This window comes from Carettochelys insculpta, chromosome 23, assembly GCF_033958435.1.
Source record: "Carettochelys insculpta isolate YL-2023 chromosome 23, ASM3395843v1, whole genome shotgun sequence".
NCBI lineage: Eukaryota > Metazoa > Chordata > Testudines > Carettochelyidae > Carettochelys > Carettochelys insculpta.
The window spans coordinates 16993556-17016962 of NC_134159.1; the positions used below are offsets into that span (position 1 = coordinate 16993556).

Genomic DNA, 23407 nt, shown 5'->3' on the forward strand with positions numbered 1-23407 from the left:
AGCCCCTCTTGAGAGGGCCAGTGCTGTGCTCCCCAGCCAGCAACTCCTCCTGGGAGGAAGGAATCCAGGGCTGCATGATTGTCGGATGGGGGCTGGGGCTTTGTGGGCTGGCCACAACTCCAGCTCCTGTCCCCACTCCCCCAACTGACCTGCAGCTTCTCCAGGCGTCTTTGCTTGAGGTAGTGGCCACCTGGTCCTGCAGCCTGTTGGGGGCAGGGTAGTGGTCTGCAGAGTGACTCCAGCCTCCAACTGCCCCCCAGCCCAGCACCAGTTGCAGGGGGACAGCACTTTGGGGGCTATCCTGAAAATTCTGCAGCCTGTTTGGTGGCGTGCTCTGGGGCCTGGCCAGGCTCCAAGAGCTGGCCTCCTCCAGTGCCTCCTGCAGCCTACAGGCTGTCTAGAGAGGATCACGCTCTGAGGGGCTGCCCCACCAAACCTCCCTCCTCCAAGGCCTGTAGGCTGTTGAAGTGGGGGTGAGGCTTTCCCCTGCCTCCAGTGGCCCCCATTTGTCCTACAGGCTGCGAGGAGAGGCTCTTGAAGTGGGTCCCCAGCCTCCTGTGGGCTTCCCTACCTCTGCAGCCTGCAGGTTGTTGGGGGGCAGGCTCTCAGGGCTACCTCCCCTTTTCAACTGACCCCCCTCCCATTCAGCAGCCCCCTTGCAGCCTGCAGGCTATCTGGGGGCTGGCCCCCCTCCAGGTGTCCCCTGTTTACACACTCTCCAACTGCTCTCCCCCACTCATTCTGCAGACTGAGTGGGGCCAGGCTGCAGAGGCTGCCCCTTCTCCAGCTGCCCTTTCTCCAGTTACCTCTCGTGGTCTGCAGGCTGCCCCGCTCCAGATGCCCCCCACAGCCTGCAGGTTGTTTGGAGAGGGCCAGGCTCTGAGGGCTGTCCCCTTTCTCTGGCTGTCCCCCATTCCAGCAACCCCCCTCCACATGCCTGCAGGTTGTCTGGGTGGGTGAGGTTCCGAGGGCTGCCCTGCCCTTCAGCACCCCCTGTGTCCTGCAGGCTGTCTGGGGGCTGCCCCATTCCTATCAGCCTTCTCTGCAGCCTGTAGGCTCTCCATAGTGGGGCTGGGGAGGTACTTACACAGCCCTTGTGGTCGGCAAGATGGTGGAGCCCCCCACCCTGCTGGCCTCTCTCTTGGTGCTGCACCTGCCACCAGTAGCTACTTTCAGTATTACATCCCTCCTGTCTGTGCCTCTCTTTTTTGCCTCTCTCCTCCTTCTGTACCCTCCCTTTCCATGTTCTGGGAAATCCTTAGATTTTAGGCATTTCCCAGTTTCCAGGCACAACCAAACCCAACCTTAGTTAAAGTTAGGGTAAGAGAAAGCTAGTTCTTATACAGGGGTTAACATGATGGGGGCACAAAAACCAATGACTAGCAAAAGTGAGTGAGCAAGGGAACTTTCAAGAAAACTGAGAGGCAAAACACTTAAAGCTGATAAAGGAAATCCTATTTTCAGTACACACAACAATTACTCCGTGGAATTCACTGCTGTAAGACATCCCTGAGGCAGAGAGCTTAAGAGGAGTCAAAAGAAGATTAGCCTTTTATCTGGATAACAAGAACACCCACAATTACAGCAATATCAGACCAAGATGGTCTTATCTAAATGACATTTACTTCTCATGCTGCCGGGAACAAATCATTTTGTTAGTGTATAAAGTGCTACAAGTATCGGAGGGGTAGCCGTGTTAGTCTGGATCTGTAACAGCAACGAAGGGTCCTGTGGCACCTTATAGACTAAAAGAAAAGTTTTGAGCATGAGCTTTCATGAGCAGCCTGCAGACTATCTGGGGGCTGGCCCCCCTCCAGGTGTCCCCTGTCTACACACTCTCCAACTGTGAGTCTGTGCTCACGAAAGCTGATGCTCAAAACTTTTCTGTTAGTCTATTAGGTGCCACAGGACCCTTCATTGCTGTTAAAGTGCTACAAGAAAGCTTTTTACTTTTGTTCAGGGCACACCTCAACTTCCAACTGAGGGGACTGAAGATGAAATTTCACCTGTGAGACACCTACTCTTTATTATCCACTAAGAGCACTCTCACATCTGATTGAGGCCATTGTTAGAGATATAAACTAGATGGAAGCTGATCTGATATGTCTTCTGGGTCATGCAACAGACCATAGCTACATAACATAGTCATCAGCGTTTGTGCTCTAGTAATACCATCTTTAGCTATAAGTAAAAGTAGCAGAATGTTATAGGCTCTGAGGCCTGCTACTTTAGAGAAACAAGCACAGAATTCAGAAAACTAAATTCCCCCGCTGGGTTGCTATAACAAAGTGGAAAGTGAGGAAAGTGTGTCACCTTATCATTTATAATCTGTCAGTGAGGAGGACATAGCACTGCTTTTAGGTACAGGGACTATTTAAAAGTGTTGTTTGTTGCAATGACTGAAGGTGGGCTATCATAGAATCATAGACCCATAGGGCTGAAAGGGACCTCAGGAAGTCGTCTAGTCCAGCCCCTTCCTTCAAGCAAGATCAACCCCAACTAAGTCGTCCCAGCCAGGACCTTATCAAGCTGGGAGTTAAAAACTTCTACGGATGGAGAATCCACCACCTCTCTAGGCAATGCATTCCAGTGGTTCACCACCCTCCTGGTGAAGTAGTTTTTCTTAATATCCAACCTCCTCCTCTCCTTCTGTAGCTTCAGACCATTTCTCTTTGTTCTGCTATCTGACACCACTGAGAACAGTTTCTCATCATCCTCTTTAGAGCTCTCCTTCAGGAAGTTGAAGGCTGCTATTAAATCACCCCTCAGTCTTCTCTTCTGTAAACTAAACAAGCCCAAATGCCTCATCCTCTCTTCATAGGTCACGTGCTCCAACACCTTAATCATTTTTGTTGCCCTCCACTGAACCTGCTCCAGCACATTCACCTCCTTTTTACACCGGGGGGCCCAAACCGGGACACAATATTCCAAAGGTGGCCTCACCAGTGCCGAATAGAGGGAACAATCACTTTTCTAGATCTGCTGTAAATGCTCTTCCTAATGCACCCTAATATGCCATTAGCCTTCTTGACTACAAGGGCACACAAGGGCACACTGGATTGGCAGAGGGAGCTTCATTTTTAAGTCATTAGCTCTGGTCCCTGTGCAGTTGTTACCATAACATATGTCAGAAAACAGTCTTTCAAAAGCCATGTCAGATCTTTTTTCCATCACGGTTGCTTTGAAGAATATGGGGCTACCATTTAAAAACAAATACCTGAATGCTTGTGGACAGCAGCTACCTCCTTCAGCTATGAAGCTGGCCTCAGCAGAAAAGATCATCAGTCATGTTCTTATTATCCAAAGACCAACTAACTTTCACCCCATCCTACTCACTAATTAGCAGTGCTTGGCACTCAGACTCACTTAGGCTGGGTCTACACCTGCCACCAGCTTCAAATGGGGTATGTTAATCAGAGAGATGGAAAACTACTAGTGAAGTGCTGTGATGCATATACAACACTTCATTAAGCTAATTCTCCCCGGAGGCAACTTCCAAGTGTCAAACTTCCAAGTGCTGGCATGCATGGAGCCATGGGCACGTCTAAGTGCCCACGCTACTTCGAAGTGCCTTTACTCCTCAAAATTTTGAGGAGTAAAGGCACTTTGAAGTAGTGCGGGTACTTCAAAGTGCCCATGGCTACCCACGTGCCGGCACTTCAAAGTTTAACACTTAGAAGTTGCCACGAGGGAGAATTAGCCTAATGAAGTGCTGTGTATTCACCGCAGCACTTCATTAGTAATCTCCCATCGCCCTGATTAACATGCCCCCTTCAAAGTTGGGGGCAAGTGTAGACAAGCCCTTAGAATTCTTTTGATACTGGAAAGCTGTTCTGTTAGATAAATGTTTTTTGATAGCCCAAATTTTTGCCTGATCTGAGAGATCTGTAACAATTTCAAGAGTCCCAGCTTTCAAATTATGTATAGAATAGTGTACTTGGTGGGAGGGATAGCTCAGTGGCTTGAGCACTGGCTTCATAAACCCAGAGTTATGAGCTCAGTCCTTAAAGAGGCCATATAGGGGTCTGGGGCAAATAGACTTAAAAATAAATAAATCTGTTTGGGATGGTGCTTGGTCCTGCCAAGAGGGCAGGGGGACTAGACTCAATGACTTCTCAAGGTCCCTTCCAGCACTATGAGTTATGACTTGTGATTCATGAAATATCAGACCACAAATATCACTCTAGAATATTCTTTTGTATATACCCTATTTTCTGTACTTTTGGTTAACCCCTTGCCTGATGACCCCACTGGTTGTGTTTCATCCTGTGCATTGCTGAGCACATCTAGCTAGAAAATTACTAGAAGTTGGCATGGACTTTTTGGTTTATTCCTTTCCACACAGACTGAGACACTGACACCAGAAAAGATAACAGAGTACAAAGGCGTCTTCGAGATGTTTGATGAGGAGGGTAATGGGCTAGTAAAAACAGAAGATCTGGAGAAGCTTATGAGCTTGATGGGAATCAACCCAACCAAGAGAGAGCTGGTGACAATGGCAAAGGAGGTGGACAAAGACAGTAAGAACCTCCCCTGTCCTAACTTTTACTATATTTCCTACCCCAAAACCACTATGTTAAGCTGCCCAGGCTCTGTGTTTCACAAGAGGAATTCATAAGGCAGGACAGACCCCAGCTAGACTGCTTGTCAAACTAGCATGTTAATGTACCCCAGTGCTTTGTTGTTCTTTTAGATAAGGGCACCTTTAACTGCGACAGTTTTCTGGTTTTGATGGGCATTTATCATGAAAAAGCTAAAAACCAAGATGAAGAGCTGAGAGCAGCATTCAAGGTCTTTGACAAGGAACACAAAGGGTACATTGATTGGAATACTCTCAAGTAAGTAGCCGGCTTCCAGAAGGTATGAAAATATGGGCTTGATTTTGCATAATGCTGAACATACCTAACTCCCATTGACTTACAGGTCAGGCACAGGCCATGCCTTTAAATAGAAAGAAGACTGCTGAAGCTTTGGGAGGGCAGAATGCGTTCTGGGATCTCAGCACCGAATCAATGACTGAGCTTGCCACAAGATACCAGATTGACAAACTGACTGATTTAGACCCTGAAAATTAACCTGAGTGGGCCCAAATCGGGTCCAGAACCTCCCACATTGCTCTCCTGCCAGTGCTGTGTGCTGCTGCCCTGGTCTCTGGCCCCAGCACTAGCCCTGTGGGGCTTGTGCTTGATGGGAAAATTTCTGGGTGGGGTTAGCGCTGGAGTAGTGGCATGTGGTGCCAGCAGGAGAGCAATGCAGCAGGGCTGCCTGCTGAGCAGTAAAGCAGGCGGGGAGGTAGGGCCCCCATTCCTCCGCTCCCATTTCCAGGGCCTTGGATCCCTCCTGCGCCCCCTTCCCTTCCTGCCTCTCCTCCAGGGCACTAGATCCCACCTGCCCCCACTCCTCTTTCTGCCCTTGGCCCCAGGGCTCCAGATCCCTCCTTCCCCTTCCTGCCCCACGCAGACCACTGGATCCGTCCCATCCCCTCACAATGGCACTTTATCACTCTTTCACACTCAATCGTTCCTGCCACCCGCCCCGCCCAGGGCCATCCCTCACACTCCTCTGCCCTCCATCATTGCCCATCCATCTGAAAGATGGGCCCATCCACTTTTCTTCTTCTAGCTACGCCACTGCTGTTCAATGTTTCAAAAGATCAAAGCCCATCTGTCTGAATGTAAACTGACATCCAGATCTACTAATGTTTCGTTCCAAAGAAAACACGATCAACTGAAATAGTAATCAGAGCTGGTGAATAATGGAAATAAAAATTCTTATGAGTCTTCATTCAGATTTTTAGGTTAAGAAGTTTAGTCTGTGTTGCAAGACTTTTTGTTATCTTTCCAAGACTATGTTAGCAAACATGTTTACTGGTAAGAATGTTGGCAGAAACAGTAAAATGCAGGAAGACTATTTTCTGAAATTGTGAAATCAAATTGGAAACTTAGCCACCCCGCATGAACCAAAGATACTATATGATCGATCAAACCAGTCATCATAGCTCAAAGTTTGAACAGTAAATGAACAAACAAGGATCCAAGAATCACAGAAATGTATTCAGTTTGTCATTTAAAACAACTAATATTTTGGAGAAAAATCTTCAAACCATCAGAAGACAAATCTGTGAACAGAAATTAGTCAAGTAAATCATCTGTTCGGCTCTAATAGGAAAGAACATTCTCTAGACTACGTCTTTAGTGGGCATAAAATTACATCTCTCCCTTAAAGCTGTTTTTCACCAGCTGGCTACCAGTATAGCCAGTACTATAAGAATAAAAGAAAAAGGCAACGTTAAAAGAAAAAAGAATTAAAAATTAAAGAAAAAATTAAAAGATCGCTTCATAAAAGTAGCAAATGTTTCTACTCTTCACTTTGACATTAATGTAGATTTCCCTATTAATATGAAAAAAGATATCTGTTAGGCTGGAGAAGATTAATACATTTAGTTAACTCAAGGTCATAAGCAAATATTCCTCTTGTTAATCAACATTAATCAAGCTCCTGTTCAGAAATGCGTAAAAGAGAAGCCATGTAGCGTAGAAATTTTTGTATTTATCATTCAAACATAAGATTGCAGACTGTTTAAAAGCCTCAGAATTTAGCCTTTATCAGGAAGGAAAGCATTCTTTAATTTAAAAGCCTGGGATTTGCCTCAAAGCTTCAAGCTACCAAAGCTGGCAGAATCAGGAGCTACACAGTTTGTACTAACTACAGCCTACAGCAAGTTCTGAGAGTTAGTGCAGGTATCAGACTCTTGCAGAGTCCTAAAACAACCCTTCATTGTTATCCACTCGGAAGGAGATGAATATATTAACCATAAATCCACTGGGCTTAGAGGTATGATAATCTATGATTTGGCCAACAAGGCCAGAAAGTGCTCAGCACCCAGTTGTTTCACCTCAGGGTCAGATTTTCAAAAGATTTCAGTGTGTTGGATGCATTTCTTTGTGCTGGGTTCTTTTGAAAATCTCTCCCCAAGGGTGCTGAATGCTTGGAAATGTGGCCTGGAACTCCTTGGAAGACTTGGCTTCAGACCCCAGCCTGTGCTCTTGCGGTCTAATGATTTCTATTTTCATAGAATCAGAGAGCTGAAAGGAACCTTAAAAGTTTAAGTCCAGTTCTCTGCATTAATGGCAGGACCAAGTGCCATAAACCACCCCAACAGGTGTTTGCCTAACCTGCTCTTTAAAACCTGTTGTGATGGAGATTCCACAACCTCCGTAGCAATTTATTCTAGTGCTTAACCACCCTAACAGGAAGTTTTCCCCCAAGTCCATCCTATACCTCCATTGCTACAGTTTAAACCCATTGCTTCTTGTCCTATACTCAGACATTAAGGAGAATAATTTTTCTCCCTCCTCCCTGTAAATGCCCTTTAGATACTTGTAAGCTATTTTCATGTCACCTCTCAGTCTTCTTTTTTGCAAACTCAACAATCCCAGTTCTTTCAATCTTCCCTCATAGATCATGTTTTCTAGACCTTTAATCATTTTTGTTACTCGTCTCTGGACCTTCTCCAGATGCTGTTGCTTCTGTTATTTTCTCAGTTCACATGATGTTTCAACAAAAGAAAAAAGCTTTAAATATAACCTTGACATTATTTCAATTCAACATTGAACATTATTGCTGCCTTTATCCCCCTCACCCTTCCCAAAGGGAAAGTTTTGAAGATAACTGTAACAGTTTTGAAGATATTTCGTGACAGTGAGATTCTGACTGCTTTTACTTTTCTGGTCTGTGGATCATGGATGTGCTCTGATGATAAAAATTGCCTCCCTAACTTTAAATTATTCACCAAACACATGCCCAGCACTGTTGCTGGTACACATTACAACTCAGAAAGCAGAACATAGTAAGATGGGATAGGGGCAATAATATCCAGTACTCTTTTGTGTCTTATAAACACAAGATAATAGCAACCTTTACAAAGCCACAACAGCATCAGGGATACTTGGATAAATGTGTATGTGTTTTCTTATATTTACCAAACCTCTGTATGTGGAACTATCATGCCTTGGTGAATTAGGTTTCCTTTCATGCTGAAAGCTGCTGTTAGCTGTACATTTGCCCATTTCTACAGATACAGGACTAATTCTGTATTGGAGAGTTTGTTATTAGCCATTCCGGACTTTATTTAGGAACAGAATTTTCAGACTCATGAGCTAATACCATTGGTGAGATTTCAAGAACTATTTTTCGTCACTAAGTGGGATCACAACATCTCAAGTTTCTGTTTGTGCTGAGATTGAAAATAGACAGTACTCTAGAATAGATACTGTAAGGTACAATCCTTGCCCAGATGTCTCAGTAGGCCATTAACAACCTCTCATTTTTGTGATACTGTGTGCAGTCACTTGAATGTTTATTGCTGTTATTCTATGCCGGTTTTCCATTAGAATATAAACAGCGTACACCATGGGAATGGCCTGGCAGTTAGAGTAGGGAACTATGAAGCAGGATTTCTGGGTTTAATTACTCATTTTGCTACACTGGATATTTTGTGCCTGAGATTTTTCAGAGGTGCGGATCACTTGCAGCTCCCGCTTACTTTAAATGGAGTTCCAGGTGCTCAGAACTTCTGAAAATTAGGTCATATGTGACCGTGGCCAAGTCACGTCTACTCTATTCCTCAATTTCCCCACCTTTAAAATGAACCTAAATACATCTACCTTTGAGCATCAACAGGAAGACGTTCATATTTGCAAAGTGCTTTGAAATTCACATATGAAGGGCAAAGTAGTATCAGATTTGATTTGTATGTTTAGGTATGTCCTGATGAATGCTGGAGAGCCTCTGAATGAGCAGGAAGCTGAACTGATGATGAAAGAAGCTGATAAAGATGGAGATGGAACTATTGATTATGAAGGTATAGTATCTGCACACAAGACTCTTTGACAAATATAAAGTACACTGGGAAGCTTACTCCTAACAGCCTGTGATCAGCAGTGTTGGATCTTTCTTGTCTCTCTCAGAAGCTTTGCTCACGAGAGGAACCTGTTGTGACTAAGTGGGTATGTTCCACACAGTGTCACGGAATTGTGAAAGGGGTGTGTGGTCTGCACAGGGCTCGGAACTCCAGAGTCCTAATGCTGGCTTTGACACTGATTCCCTCCGTGACTTGGGAAAATTAATTTAACTTCCTTTGTGTCCCCCAATGACTTCATGTGGCCCTCCCTTCCCCTAGTCTACCTTCCCTCCCCCTCCCCCCGACCAATAACAAACTATTATCCTCATTTCTTAGGAGGGCTCACAAAAGTTAATTAGAGAATATTTGTGAACTGGATTTAACATGATAAATTTAACAAGATTTTCAAATATGAACAGTGATCATAGTTGCCTGCATTTTGGGTACCCAACTTGAGACATCTTAAAGGGGCTTGATTTTCAAAGGCCAGGTGGTCAGCCCTGTCTGAAAATCAGGATCCTTTCAGGTATTTCAGGCTAGGATACCAAATCACTAGTCACTCTTGAAAAGAGTTTGGCCTTTGTGCGTGGTACAAGTTCTAAATAAATGTGACTTCAGAGCTGCTAGTCTAGCACCTTTCACCAGAATTAAATTAACTTTAAAATAATTAAGGAAACTGAACTCTCCAGTTAGGTAGAAATTCTTCTCACAAGAAGAAGAATAGGGACTGAAGAATCATGTGTCAATGACATAATTTATATTATAGCAGAATTCAAAGATATGTCTGCTCCAAAATAATTGTTCTATAGGAAATTTACTCTCTGTGTGAAACCATTTATTATTTCTGTGCCTTCAATCTTCAAACTCCACAGAAATCTGCTGTCATTCCCAATGTAGCTAGAAGTTTTGGAAAAATATCTGTTCATGGTTTGGATTGACATTATTGACTGATCAATAAGTGGTTGAGTTTAATGCATACACATTGCATTTTATCTGACCATTCAGCAGCAGGTAACTGAAACATACAGCAGAAAGAGATCACAATACCAACCCGTTATCGATATATCAGGCTTCTTGGAAAGGGTTTGGATTTCTTACAGAGATTTTGGATGGCCTACCTCACTGTTTTGTATTAATCTAGGATTGCTTTCAGAAATTTAGTATTTCTCTGTTCTCTGGTAGAAGATGAACAGAAATTTTGTTTTCATTAATAAATATGCTCTAATAATACTGAGTCCTTATACTATATAGCTCTTTAGAAACACAGGCATACATGCACCAGCTCAGACATGTAGTTCATCTTGTCTATTATCCTCTGTCAGAGGGTAGCACCGGCTGCTTCAGAGGAAGGTGCAAGAAATCCCATAGTTCAGCTTGCCTATTTAGAGAGTTTCTTCCCAAAGAGGTTGGCTTGGGCCTTGAAGCATAATTTACACCCCTTTTCATCCTTGGGATGTTCTACAAAAATCAGGTAACCCCAACATCAGACTACCTCATTTTATAGATACTCTCACAATGATGTGCCCAAGGCCAGAAGAGGACCCACATTCAGATCGTGGGAGCTCCTGGCTTTCAGCCCTGACCTTAGATTATTGGACCACATTCCTTTCCTCAATATAATCCAGCTGCTCCCTGTCCTAACATTCACTTTCCTGTTCTTCCTACTCCGGTGTCTTCTTGATAGCTCTCTGGTTTCTACTTTACCACCTCAAACATGCCAGTGAAGCAGAAGAGGGAGAAGACCCTTAAACTACACAATGGCCTGTACAAGAAAAGGGATAGCAGAAGGGTTCAATGTGCAAAGCTTGGATTCAGGTCTGGATTTCCCTAAGTCCAGATGCAAGAGCATAATTCAGGCCCAACTCAAACTGTTTTTATGTTGATGTGTTTAATTTATACCACCCTGCAATTTTCCACAATGTGAAACTCTCTCATTACCACAGTTGTTATGTAACCAATGCCAGGGGAGCACTCTGGGAGAAGCAGAGGCAAATCAGGGGTGAAAGACTTATCTTTCATAATGCCTGACAATTTAATTAGCTCCTTAAAGTTCATTACAGGCCAGCACAACTTGTCTTGACATCCTGATAACACCAGCTTGACACAAGCCATTTTCTCACTGAACAGCTAGAATGATAAAAATGAAGCCAGTGGGCCTGTGTTGCTGATGGTTTATTTTTAATTGTTGTGGCATTTTACTTGAGGTGCCATGTAACTAAGGTTCTGTCAGTTTCATACTAACAGTTCTCTTCAGGTGAGAGCTGAGCAGGCAAATTCCCATGGAAAAAGGAAGGTGAGATCATTGTGATATGTGCAAAAGAAATTGCTCATGCCATTCTTTAACTAGAAGGAAAAATATTATTGTATCAGAGGCCCACCTCCCACTACAGTTAGCCAATAAAGACTGATAAAAAATATACCTAAGGCAGTTCAAAGACTCCCACAGACTTGAATGGTCTTTGGCTGAGACTTTCATCTTTTCTGTGGAGTAGTAATTGACATTAGTAATGACACTAGACAACACAGTGCATTTGCAAAGATCCCAGTGGGGCCTGTTCTTCAATGTCAACACCCTAGTGACTTCAGTGGAGCTGCATCAGAGAATATGCCCTGTGGTCTGAGCATTGAACTGGGAGACAGGAATGCATGTGATGTAAGGAAAGAGGGGATCTCCTTCAACTTCTGGAGCAAATCACAACTTTTGGACAATCAGATTTCAATGAACAAATCACTATTCAGTCAGCAAGAATCCAACTAGTGTGCCTGTGCTTGAGACCCGTCTTACTGAATGAACATTATAAAAGTTTCCTGCAGTGCTCAATCCACTCCATGGCTTATGCCAGCAGCACAGTTTGAAGCTAATAAATCCTCCCTTGTCTTTGGTTCTCTCCCTCTCAGAGTTTGTGGCCATGATGACTGGAGAATCCTTTAAGCTTGTTCAATAGAGTCCTGCAAAAGAACCCTATCCTTTGTTACGAAGATCCTTCCTAGTCACCCATGCCTGCAAGGGCTGCAGTTACTCTCAAGATGCTGTGATCTCAAGATGTTTCTGAGCACCATTCATACATTACCCAAACATGAGTAACTTTACCTGGCATTCGCAGCAGGAGGAAACTACAGATGAGACCAGAGCTGAGAGACTCCTCTTACAGTGGGTGTGGAAGCTTTTGTAGGACATATTTCTTTGTTCAAGGAAACTATTTTAGGCCATGAAAATCACACACGAGCCATGGTTTATGTTCATTAATAAACTTTATAAAAATTCTTTTTCAGTACGGCTTTAAAGGGTCATATGAGAAGAACATAGCGTACTTGGGAAAGGAATGCATGTGCTTTGCCAGGGCTCTCACTTCTCCTGTATAAATCATTCCTGGGACTGAGAATTGCTTGAGGTCCACACCTACTTTCATCCACCTCAAAAAGAGTTCACACCTTCGTTAGAAATGCCTAAACTTCACTTCTGCACAGCAGATTAAATAAAGCTACACAAGGGCGTATCTGACAACATGAGTCACATTAAGTTGAACTTTAAGCACACAATAATTCAGAGTTTCAAGTGGGCATGGAAAAATGTAGAGAAAACCTATGAAATGATGCAGTCGGGTCTGGGAGCAAATGAAGTAGCCTGTAATGCTGCAACCTGATTCTGAACCAGAGCATGGCATGCAAAGGAAGGGCACTGGACTTGGGGAAGGCAGAGGGGAATCCTTGTAACCCTGCATGTTTGCTCCAATGTACAGTACAAACAAGTTAAAGTAAGCTTTAAGGCAGGAGAAATCACTAGGGGCTTTGTCTGTTCTGTCACATGCAGTGTTCATTGTGGGCCAGACTTTTAAAGATATTCAGGCACCTCAAGGCACAGGCAGCACTTCTGAAAATCCCACTTGGTGCCTATCAGCTACTTTAGATCCAAATACCTTTGAAAATCTGGCCATTTACTCCTATATTTTCAAATGAATTAAAAACTATTTTTCTAACCTATCTGTACCTTACTCCCTAGTAATTGTTCCATAAAACTTTTCAAATTCAGTTCTGCCATTCAAAAATTACTGTGGGGGGAAGAGAGGAAAAGCTCATAGGATCTTTGTCCAAAAGATTCTGCTCCGTGAACTGAACACAGTGCTTATTTCTGCCGAGAACTAGGACTCTTCTTCCTGCCTCAGCAGGTTATTGAAATGAAGATGTGGAATGAAGATATTCACTTGAAGAAAAACACTCAAAAGACAGCAGTGGTTGTGGTTTTGGACTAAGTTGAGAAATGTTGTGTTGCAGAGGTTTAACACAAGATGTGATTTTAAATTGATTTAGTTACTATAGTGCAAATTCCTGTGTGGACATTCTTATTTCAATTGAAACCAGATTTTTTGCAGTTTAGGTAAAGTCAGTTAGGAATCAGCTTGAGCTAAACCAGCAATAAGCCACTCAATCAGAATGACAGTGTCCAGTTTTTATACCAATTTTAAGTTAAACTGTCTCAAGACTTTCTTTTGTAGACAAGGCATCAGTCATGGTAGGAACAAATGCTATCTCACAAGAAGAGTAAAACAGAGCTCAATTGGCAAGTGAGGCAATTCAGTGGGTTTTCAGAAACCATTCTTTTCATGCTGATTCACAGACTTGAACATTTGGCATCTACGAAGCTCAGAGATCGTTGGAAGTCTGACTGACAGCCTTCTTTAGCCTATTATGTATGTGCAGTGCAACAGTGAAATCAGTCAGGGATTGAGGCCTCCTTGTCCTAGGGTAATTATGAATTGGGTCCAGTATTTTCCATATTACACAGCCCTCCAGTACATATTAGTGCAAGCAGGCACTGCACACACAACTAGATTTCACAGACACCTCACTTTGAGCCACAAAACACTGTCCAGCCAAGTCCTTCTCTTACTACAGCAGTCTCCAATCATATCCTCAAATGACTCCTCAAGATCACCACACTGTATTTGGTCAGTGAGCAAATGTGACTTGTCTCTACCAGCTCTGAGACGACATTAAGAGATCACACAACAACTTTCTCATGCTCAGGGTAGGATATCTCTAGATAGCTTGCACCTGTATGCTCTTCTTATACAACAGGAGGCCTTCACTCCATTCTAGCAGTGCAATTACAGGAATGTTGCTTTAGAGCAGTGGTGGATAACCTGTGGATCACATGCGATTTGTCAAGGTAAGCCGGTGGCGAGTTGCCAGACAGGTTGTTTACCTTACTTCCACAAGTACAGTTGCCTGCAGCTCCCATCAGCCGTGGTTTGCCGTTCCTGGACAATGTGAGCTGTGGGAAGCAATGGTGAGCAAGTTCCTGCTCTATAACCCATAGCCATCCTCCTTTTCTTAGGAAACTTGCCCTGTGCCAATAACTACTAGTCTGAATAGAACCTTTGTACAAACATGAAGCACTCTTCTTCTGATTCCTAATACCTCACCTTTATTTACTAGCTTGGTTTCTCCTTTTAACCCTCTGGGGATCTCTATTCGTTCACATTTTTAACTTTATACACATTCATCTCTTAATAAGCAAATATTTTTTCAAACTATGTCTGCGCTGGTTTCCAATGAGCACATTGTTTTCCTAAGCTGCCCTGGGGAAATTCCCCAGCTTCCTGAAAGCCGCCAGCTTCCACCAGACTAACTATAGGATAATTGACAGCAGGTTTTAATACTTCTTCCCATTATAGCCACAAACCTTCAGTGGTGGTAACTTCCTAACATTTGTTTGTTAATGAAGCCTCCTGTGCAGAGCAGGATACTGGCTCTTTTGGGGATAATTTTACTTGCCTACTTCACAGGGATATTGGGAGGGTTCCTAACATATTATGGTTCAGGTTGTGCCAGGCTGTATCATCAACAAGCACACAAGTTGCCCTGAAGAGTGATATGGAGCATCTGGCTAGCCCTTCGTACCTCAGCACTGGGCAGTAGATTGAACTGGCACAGGAGCTCTCACCTCCCTAGCCAAGGAGAGTGGGGGAATCTCTGGCGAGGGACAAGGAGAGAAGGAGGAGCTGCAGTCTGCATGTGACCTGGGTATAGGAGCTAGAACATGAAGTGAGTTGTGAGCTGCAGGCATCAGTCGTACAATGTGGCGTGTGTGAGCAGACCCCAGTGCCTGCATTGAGCCTCACAGACTTCAGCAGATTGTACGCAGGGATTAATTTGCATATGGTATTTTGCAGAATCAAGGCCTAAATCCAATTGATAGTCTCCAGATCACCAAAGCTCCACCTTTTATGGTGTGTCTCAGCAGCAAATCATAGGACTGAAACTGCTGTAGAGACTGAGTACACCTGATAGCCCCACCCTCCAAATCAGACTTGAGGAACAGTAAAGTGGAATGGAGGAAGGTTGCCCTGCATGGCCTACTTTATGTAGTTCAATGGTCCATGCCCACAGAACCACCAGTCCCTACTGCTTTTGTCCTTGCAATGTCTCTGTGAGGCAGGGCATTGCTATTATCCCTATGCTACAGATGGAGAACTAAGACACAGTGAGAATAAGGCCCAGATCCTGAAAGATATTTGGGTTCCTGATTACCATGAATTTCAATCTGAGCCTAAATGACTTTACCAAGACCATTTAGCAACTTTGTGGCAGAACAGGGTACAGAGCCTGAGCTACATGTGCTTTGTGGCCAAGTGTTTGTTTAGTTTAGATTTCCAGTGTGTCAGTGTGCCCAGTCCTCTAAGGCCATATGTCCAACCAGTTCTGAAGCAGTAGCCACTACAGCAAACTAGCCACAATATTCTGAAAATGTAAATAACTTTGTGAGACTCTCTGAACATACCAATTCTTGTTTTTTTAATGCCAACAGAACACTTCAACATTGGTTTTAATCAACAGAAATAATCAAATTTCACAGAAATTCAGTGGGATGCTTGGCAAGCCGATATCTGGTCTGTGCAGCATATTTAAGCTATTCTGTGAATGGATGGAAGTCTCCACCCAAGAGGTGTGTCAAATTAATTGAAAGTGGCTTTAGAATTCACGAAGATCTTCTGAACTTTTTTTTGTCTCTGAAATTTTTTGTTTTTTTATTTAATTTGGAGTTGCTATTGTTCAAGCCAACTAACCACGCTCACCTGGACAAATAGCCACATGAGGCTAGCAGCTAGCATGTTGGACACCACGGTCCTAAGGGATCCTCTTACTGACCAAAATGTTAAGATCCACAGAAGCTAAAATGAGCTACAAGAACATGGTAGAAGGTACAAATGGCCCCCTCTCCATTTAGCAAAATCTAGTTATACTTAGGATAGCTTCACAATGACCAGAATTAAAATTAGCACATTACAGTTCAGTATGTAACATCCTGGGCACATCCTATTACATGCATATACCTCATCAGGACTGTGGGACAGGCAAAAGAGGCACACCACAGAGAAGCTGTCGGATTTTAGACTTCTGCTAGTGCAGAACTTTGGGAATTTTCGCTGGTGCTACCCACATACGAAGACTGCAAACACAACCAGTAACTGTACTAAGAGACTTTTGAATTTTTTCGTTTGAGAAGTTGTATGGAAAATGGCCATTTTCTACCCAAAAAAAGGGGGTGGGGGGGCCTGAAAATTTCCCTCTCTTTTGCTATTTTCCAATTCATTCAAGAAAAAAATAAAACCTGATAATCCCCAAATTGGGAATAGTGGGAGCCACGGTGTGTTGTCAGATCGGTTCTGCTCAGTTCATAAGTCAGCATTGAATCTCAGTGCTTTGAATTCAGGAGCTTCCTCTTAACCCACATCATATTATGTTGAATTACTCTGTACAGTATCTTAAAACTTATTTATTAGGTAATGAGTGTTTGTGAGTAAGGAAATGGTTGTTACCCACAAAAGCTCATTACCTAATAAATAAACTATTTAGTCATTAAAGTGCTATAGAACTGTTTGTTATTTGTGAAGCTATAGATTAACACAGCTACTCTTCTCAGTCTGTATAACAGTGTTAAGTAAGAACATAAGAATGGCCATTACTGGGTCAGACCAAAGGTCCATCTAGCCCAGCATCCCATCTGCCAACAGTGGCCAGTGCCAGGTGCCCCAGAGGGGAGTGGACCGAAGACAATGATGAAGTGACTTGTCTCCTGCCATCCATCTCCAGCCTCTGACAAACAGAGGCCAGGGACACCATTCCTATCCCCTGGCTAATAGCCTTTTATGGAGCTAACCTCCATGAATCTATCTAGCTCTTCTTTGAACTTTTTTATACTCCTAGCCTTCACAGCTCCTCTGGCAAGGAGTTCCACAGGTTGACTGTGCGCTGTGTGAAAAAGAACTTTCTTTTATTAGTTTTAAACTGGCAACCCTTTAATTTTATTTGGTGTCCTCTAGTTCTTATATTATGGGAACAAGTAAATTATTTCTCTTTATTCATCCTCTCCACACCACTCATGATTTTATATACCTCTATTATATCCCCCCTCAGTCTCCTCTTTTCTAAACTGAAAAGTCCCAGTCTGTTTAACCTGTCCTTATATGGGACCTTCCAAATCCCTAATCATTTTAGTTGCCCTTTTCTAATCCCAAAGTATCTTTTTTTGAGGTGAAGAGACTGCATCTATATGCAGTATTCTAGATGTGGGCATACCATAGTTTTGTAAAAGGGGAGTAAAATATTCTTGGTTTTATTTTCTGTCCCTTTTTAAATAATTCCTAACATCCCATTTGCTTTTTTGACTGTTGCTGCACACTGTGTGGATGTTTTCAGAGAACTATCCACAATAACCCCAAGATCGCTTTCCTGATTAGTTGTAGATAAACTAGCCCCCATCATATTGAATGTATACTTGGGGTTATTTTTTCCAATATACATGACTTTACACTTATCCACATTAAATTTCATTTGCCATTTTGTTGCCCAATCACTCAGTTTGGTGAGATCTTTTTGAAGTTCTTCACAGTCTGCTTTTGTCTTGACTATTTTGAACAGTTTAGTATCGTCCGCAAACTTTACCACCTCGCTACTTACCTCTTTCTTTAGATCATTTATGAAGAAGTTGAATAGGATTGATCCTAGGACTGACCCTTGGGGAACACCACTCGTTACCCTTTTCCATTCAGAAAATTTGCCATTTATTCCTACCCTTTGTTTCCTGTCTTTTAACTGGCTGTCAATCCATGAAAGGATCTTCCCTCTTTTCCCATGACAACCTAATTTACACAAGAGCCTTTGGTGAGGGACTTTGTCAAAGGCTTTCTGGAAATCTAAGTACACTATATTTACTGGATCCCCCTTGTCTGCATGTTTGTTAACCCCTTCAAAGAATTCTAATAGATTAGTAAGACATGATTTCCCTTTACAGAAACCATGTTGACTTTTGTCCAACAAATTATGTTATTCTACGTGTCTGACAATTTTATTCTTTACTATTGTTTCACCTAATTTGCCCAGTACCGACGTTAGAGTTACTGGTCTGTAATTGCCAGGGTCGCTTCTAGAGCCCTTTTTAAATATTGGCATTATGTTGGCTGTCTTCCAGTCCTTGGGCACAGAAGCTGATTTAAAGGATTGGTTACAAATCACAGCTAATAATTCCACAATTTCACTTTTGAGTTCTTTCAGAACCCTTGGGTGAATGCCATCTAGTTCCAATGATTTGTTACTGTTAAGTTTTTCTATTTGTTCTAAAACCTCCTCTAATTACACTTTAATCCATGACAGTTCCTCTGATTCATCACCCACAAAGGATGGTGCAGGTTTGGGAATCTCCCTAACATCCTCAGCCGTGAAAATTGACGCAAAGAAATTCTTTGGTCTCTCTGCAATGGCTTTATCATCCTTGATTGCTCCTTTTGTATCTTGATTGTCTAGGGGCCCCACTAGTTGTTTAGCAGCCTTCCTGCTTCTAATGTACTTAAAAACATCTTGCTGTTACTTTTTGAGTTTTTGGCTAGCTGGTCCTCAAAATCTTTTTTGTCTTTTCTTATTACATTTTTACACTTAATTTGGCAGTGTTTATGTTCCTTCTTATTTACCTCACTAGGATTGGACTTCCACTTTTTAAAAGATGCTTTTTTATCTCTCATTGCTTCTTTTACATGGTTGTTAAGCCATGATGGCTCTTTTTTAGGTCTATTACTATGTTTTTTAATTTGGGGTGTACATTTAAGTTGGGCCTCTATTATGGTGTCTTTGAAAAGTTTCCATGCAGCTTGCAGAGATTTTACTCTAGTCACTGTACCTTTTAATTTCTGTTTAACTAACCTCCTCGTTTTTGTGTAATTCCTCCTTTTGAAATTAAATGCCAGAGTGTTGGACTGCTGATGTGTTCTTCCCACCTCAAGAATGTTAAATATTATTATATTATGATCACTATTCCCAAGTGGTCCTGTAATAGTTACTTTCGGGACCAGATCCTGTGTTCCACTCAGCACTAAGTTAAGAATTGCCTCTCCCCTTGTGGATTCCTATACTAGTTGTTCCAAGAAGCAGTCATTTAAGGCATCGAGAACTTTTATCTCTGCATCTTGTCCTGAGGTAACATGCAATGTGGGGATAATTGAAATCCCCTATTATTACTGAGTTTTTTGATAGCCTCTCTAATCTCCCTTAACACTTCAAAGTCACTATCATTGTCCTGGTCAGGTGATCGATAATATATCCCTACTGCTATATTCTTATTAGGAGAGTGGAATTACTATCCATAGGGATTCTATGTAACAGTTTGATTCATTTAAGATTTTTACTTAATTTGATTCTACATTATCTTTCACATACAGTGCCTTTCCACCACCCACACAACCTATTCTGTCCTTCCGATATATTTTATATCCCAGTATGATTGTGTCCCACTGATTGTCCTCATTCCACCAGGTTTCTGTGGTGCCTATTATGTCAATCTCCTCCTTTAATACGAGGTACTTTAGTTCACCCATCTTATTAGTTAGACTTCTAGCACTTGTGTAGACACGCTTTAAAAAATTGCCACCATTTATTTGTCTGCCCTTCCCTGATGTGTTAGATTATTTTATATGAGACTGTTTCCTGTCTGATCTGGTGCATATTATATAATCTCCCCTCCTCCCTTTCTGACTAAAACCTAGAGAATCTTTATCAGTGGACTCTTCACTAAGAGAAGTCTCCATCCGATCCACATGCTTCTCCGCACCAATTGGCTTTCCCCCGTCTCTTAGTTTAAAAACTGCTCTATGACCTTTATAATGTTTAGTGCCAGCAGTCAGGATCCACCTTCGTTTAGGTGGAGCCCATCCTTCCTGTATAGGCTCCCCCATCCCAAAAATGTCCCCAGTTTCCAGTAAAACTAAACTCCTCCTCCCTAAACCATCATCTCATCCACCCATTGAGACTCTGAAGTTCTGCCTGCCTACCTGGCCCCTGGCCCTACTCTGAAAGCCACTACCATATCCTTATTGCCAAATGCAGTGTTTGGGGCCTTTACTTTAGCAATTTAAGAAGGGAACATACAATAGAAACAACAGGAATTTTTGTAGATAGAAGAGATAGGTTATGAAAAAGGCAGAATTAACTTGTGCAGCATTTCAGAACTTGTATGGCTTTCTTCAAAAATAACATTACATGCCAATCATCATATTGGCCTGTTAGAGTGGGCATGTGCACTGAATTGTGTGTCAAGCTCCAGAATCATGAATGCTAGCTGCCGGCCACAGCACTGGCTGGAGAAATAAGATACCCATCGTACTGGAAATATTTTGACAGCCACTAGAGAGCAACAGTTTCCTAATCAGAGCATAACTATGAAATAACTTAAGATCCCTACTGGGAGCTTCCTGCACATTTCCAGAAAAGGACTGCTGCCAGGCTTGAGGGTGTAGACCCACGGTGTCAAAGCAGTTCTGAAGCAGTAGCCACAAGACCTCTCACAAAGTAGGATGGCACAGTCTTACCTTCACCACGCTTGCCATGAGCCATCATTGCTAAACCTAGTTATTTTAATATCTAACCTTTTTCATCAGTGGAGCTCAACGCACTTCACAAAGATCAGTATCACCCCCATTTTACTGATGGGGAACCTGAGGCATATATTGGCAACCCCAGATCCATAATGGTATTTGAGGCAGCTAACTGCCATCAAAATCAAGTTGGATGATTGAAGTTGAAGTGACTAGCCCTGTATCACCCAGTAGGCCAGTAACCCACTCCACTTCCTGACTCCTTGTCCAGTACTGTATCCACTAGAGTAGATAGTCTAGCGTGCTAGAGTAATTCATTGGGCAAAAGGCAAGTTGCAAAGGAGAACAAGAAGACTGGCTGGGAGATCACTCGTCAACACATGTGAGAAGGGGAGTCAGCAGCGGGAAAACCTGATGAGGACTCTCAAAATCAATTAGCACATAAGGAGGATGTTTAAGAACCTTTTCCCATCAAGGAAGTCACACTATGAGATGGATAGCCACATCCCTTATGCACTGCTTGCTTCTAAGGCACGGGATTTTGTGGACCAGCTAGGCTACAAAACGTATGGGCCATAAAAACTTGAGCCACTGCTGCCCTCACTAAGCAGCATTTCTCCCCTCTAAGGCTGTGGAGACTGCACTCAGGAGACCCGTGTTGATTTTTCAACTGTGCCCATGGACTGGCTGCATAACCTTGGATGAGTCATGGCAGCTCAGTTTACTCACCGGGAAGATGGGCATAAAACCACCAACCTCCTTGGTAGATAGCTTTGGAGATCTACTGATTAGAAACTTTGATGAAAGAGGTAACTGTAATTCACAGTACTGGTTGTACCTCTCTAGTCTGGTACCCTCAGGACCTGACTAGTGAGAAATGAGACAATTTGCCGGACACTGGGAGGTCAATATTGTCTAGCAGCAAAACCAACACTTCCACTGCCTACTTGGCTTTCAGAAGACGTTTAGGTGTAAATTACAGCTAAACAGCACAGAACAAAGAGTGAGTTATAAACAAATTTTACAGGACCACAGGAAACTTGGCCACACCCATGATACATAGTCATCTGGCTAACTAAAATCATTCTGGATTACGGATGTTGCTGGATGAGAGTGCTGGATTAGATAGGTTTAACCTGTACTGTTTCCCCCTCTCCTTTTGGAATAAGACGTACCAGATTTTAACCAGTTTTAAAACTGTTTTAATTGGCGGGGAAGGGGGGTAGGGCCAAACTGACCAAGTAAACAAACAAAACATTTGAGCAGTCTCTCAGCATTTAAGGCTTCACAGAAATGTCACTTTACTTAGCAGCAGGAAGTTATGCTTGTGGTAAATTGTCAAAGCAGGCCCAGCCAAGACAGCAAACAGTAACTGCAATGTATCAATATTTGTTGTAGAAAAGTGCAGCATAGAAAGAAGGGAACGTGGAGATGGACGCTAGGTTGCAAAGCACTATGGGACCCACTCCTGTGTCTTTTGTAGTCCACAGCTGAACTTGGACCTCCAATGTCAGCAAGATCAGGCCTGTGCTCTTTGCTATGTCTGCAGCTAAGTGGAGTCAGTGATGTGGTCTGGCCCTGTACCATTTAATCTCCAAGAGAGAATGCAAATTGAGAAAGAAGTCAACTTGGTCAGCAAGTGTCAGTCAGTCAGTGGCATGTGCCCTGACAAAGGCAGTCACAACCACACTGATACCAGGTACAGGTCAGGGTCGGTATCCTTCTCCCTTATTAAATATCTTCAATAACTGAGTTAAGGCAACTACAAAATTCCCCTCTGAACTGGAATCAAACAAGTAATTTGTGTTAGGGTGTTTTGTACGCAAACTTCACAAAGCCCTTCAGCCAGGAGAGTTTCAGATACTCATGAACTCCTGTTACCAAACACCACGATTTCTGTGCCAGTTTGCAGATGTGCTGAACCAAGCACAACTTTGGCTGTTGCCAATGGGAACTGCACAGCTAAAGTACAACTCCTCCTTGGCAGCTGTAGTTCATCTAGTTATATCTTCGCCGGCTGGCAAAAGCAGAACTCATTTTTGCAAAGCAAGATATATGTTAGGAGCCAGATTCCACCTTTTTCTAAGAATTCTGATATTTAGGGTTTGGTTGGTCCTGAATTTCAGTCTGGTCTCAGAAGGCTTCTCACTCTCTTTGATGGCCGAGGAAGACTTCTGGAGTCTTCTACAGCCCCAAGGCCCAGCAAACACCTCTGTCAGAGCAGACGACAGCATAGGAAATACAAATTAACACAATCACTCTTCACACCGCCCCCCCCAATCTGCTGCAATTGCAGAAATTGGATCAAAACATGTTCTCTCTTGGGAACAAGAATGGAAGTGGGAATGGCACAGGACCCAGACCATGTGCCATGGTTCCTTGTCACCTCTTAGCATAAATGGGATGAGAAGATGCTAAAATGACTTTGCAACACTTAAACTTGCCATTATAGTCCAGCTGGAACACAGTCATTCCTTCCTAATGAAAGGCTAAGCTAAGAACCCTATAAAAGCTGGGTGTAGCTAAAGGAGAAAAATGGAAATGTGAAAGATGACATGCATTGCAAAGTGAAGATTTTTTAATTGATGACACCAAGGCTTCTTCCCTTTGTGCCATGCATCCAAGTAGCAATAAACAGCTT

At 42.9% G+C, this 23407-nt stretch overlaps 1 protein-coding gene across 1 annotated transcript in view; it reads left to right on the forward strand.

Moving 5' to 3' along the window:
- The window catches only part of CALML6 (calmodulin like 6), a 34603-nt gene extending 22545 nt beyond the window's left edge, over positions 1 to 12058 (forward strand). Inside the window, exons 2-5 of the mRNA XM_074975800.1 lie at positions 4346 to 4520; positions 4694 to 4838; positions 8763 to 8863; positions 11801 to 12058. Coding sequence (XP_074831901.1) covers positions 4397 to 4520; positions 4694 to 4838; positions 8763 to 8863; positions 11801 to 11847 — 417 coding nt within the window. The 5' untranslated portion in view covers positions 4346 to 4396 and the 3' untranslated portion in view covers positions 11848 to 12058. The remainder of the gene's footprint in view (positions 1 to 4345; positions 4521 to 4693; positions 4839 to 8762; positions 8864 to 11800) is intronic.
- Positions 12059 to 23407: the final 11349 nt, after the last annotated feature.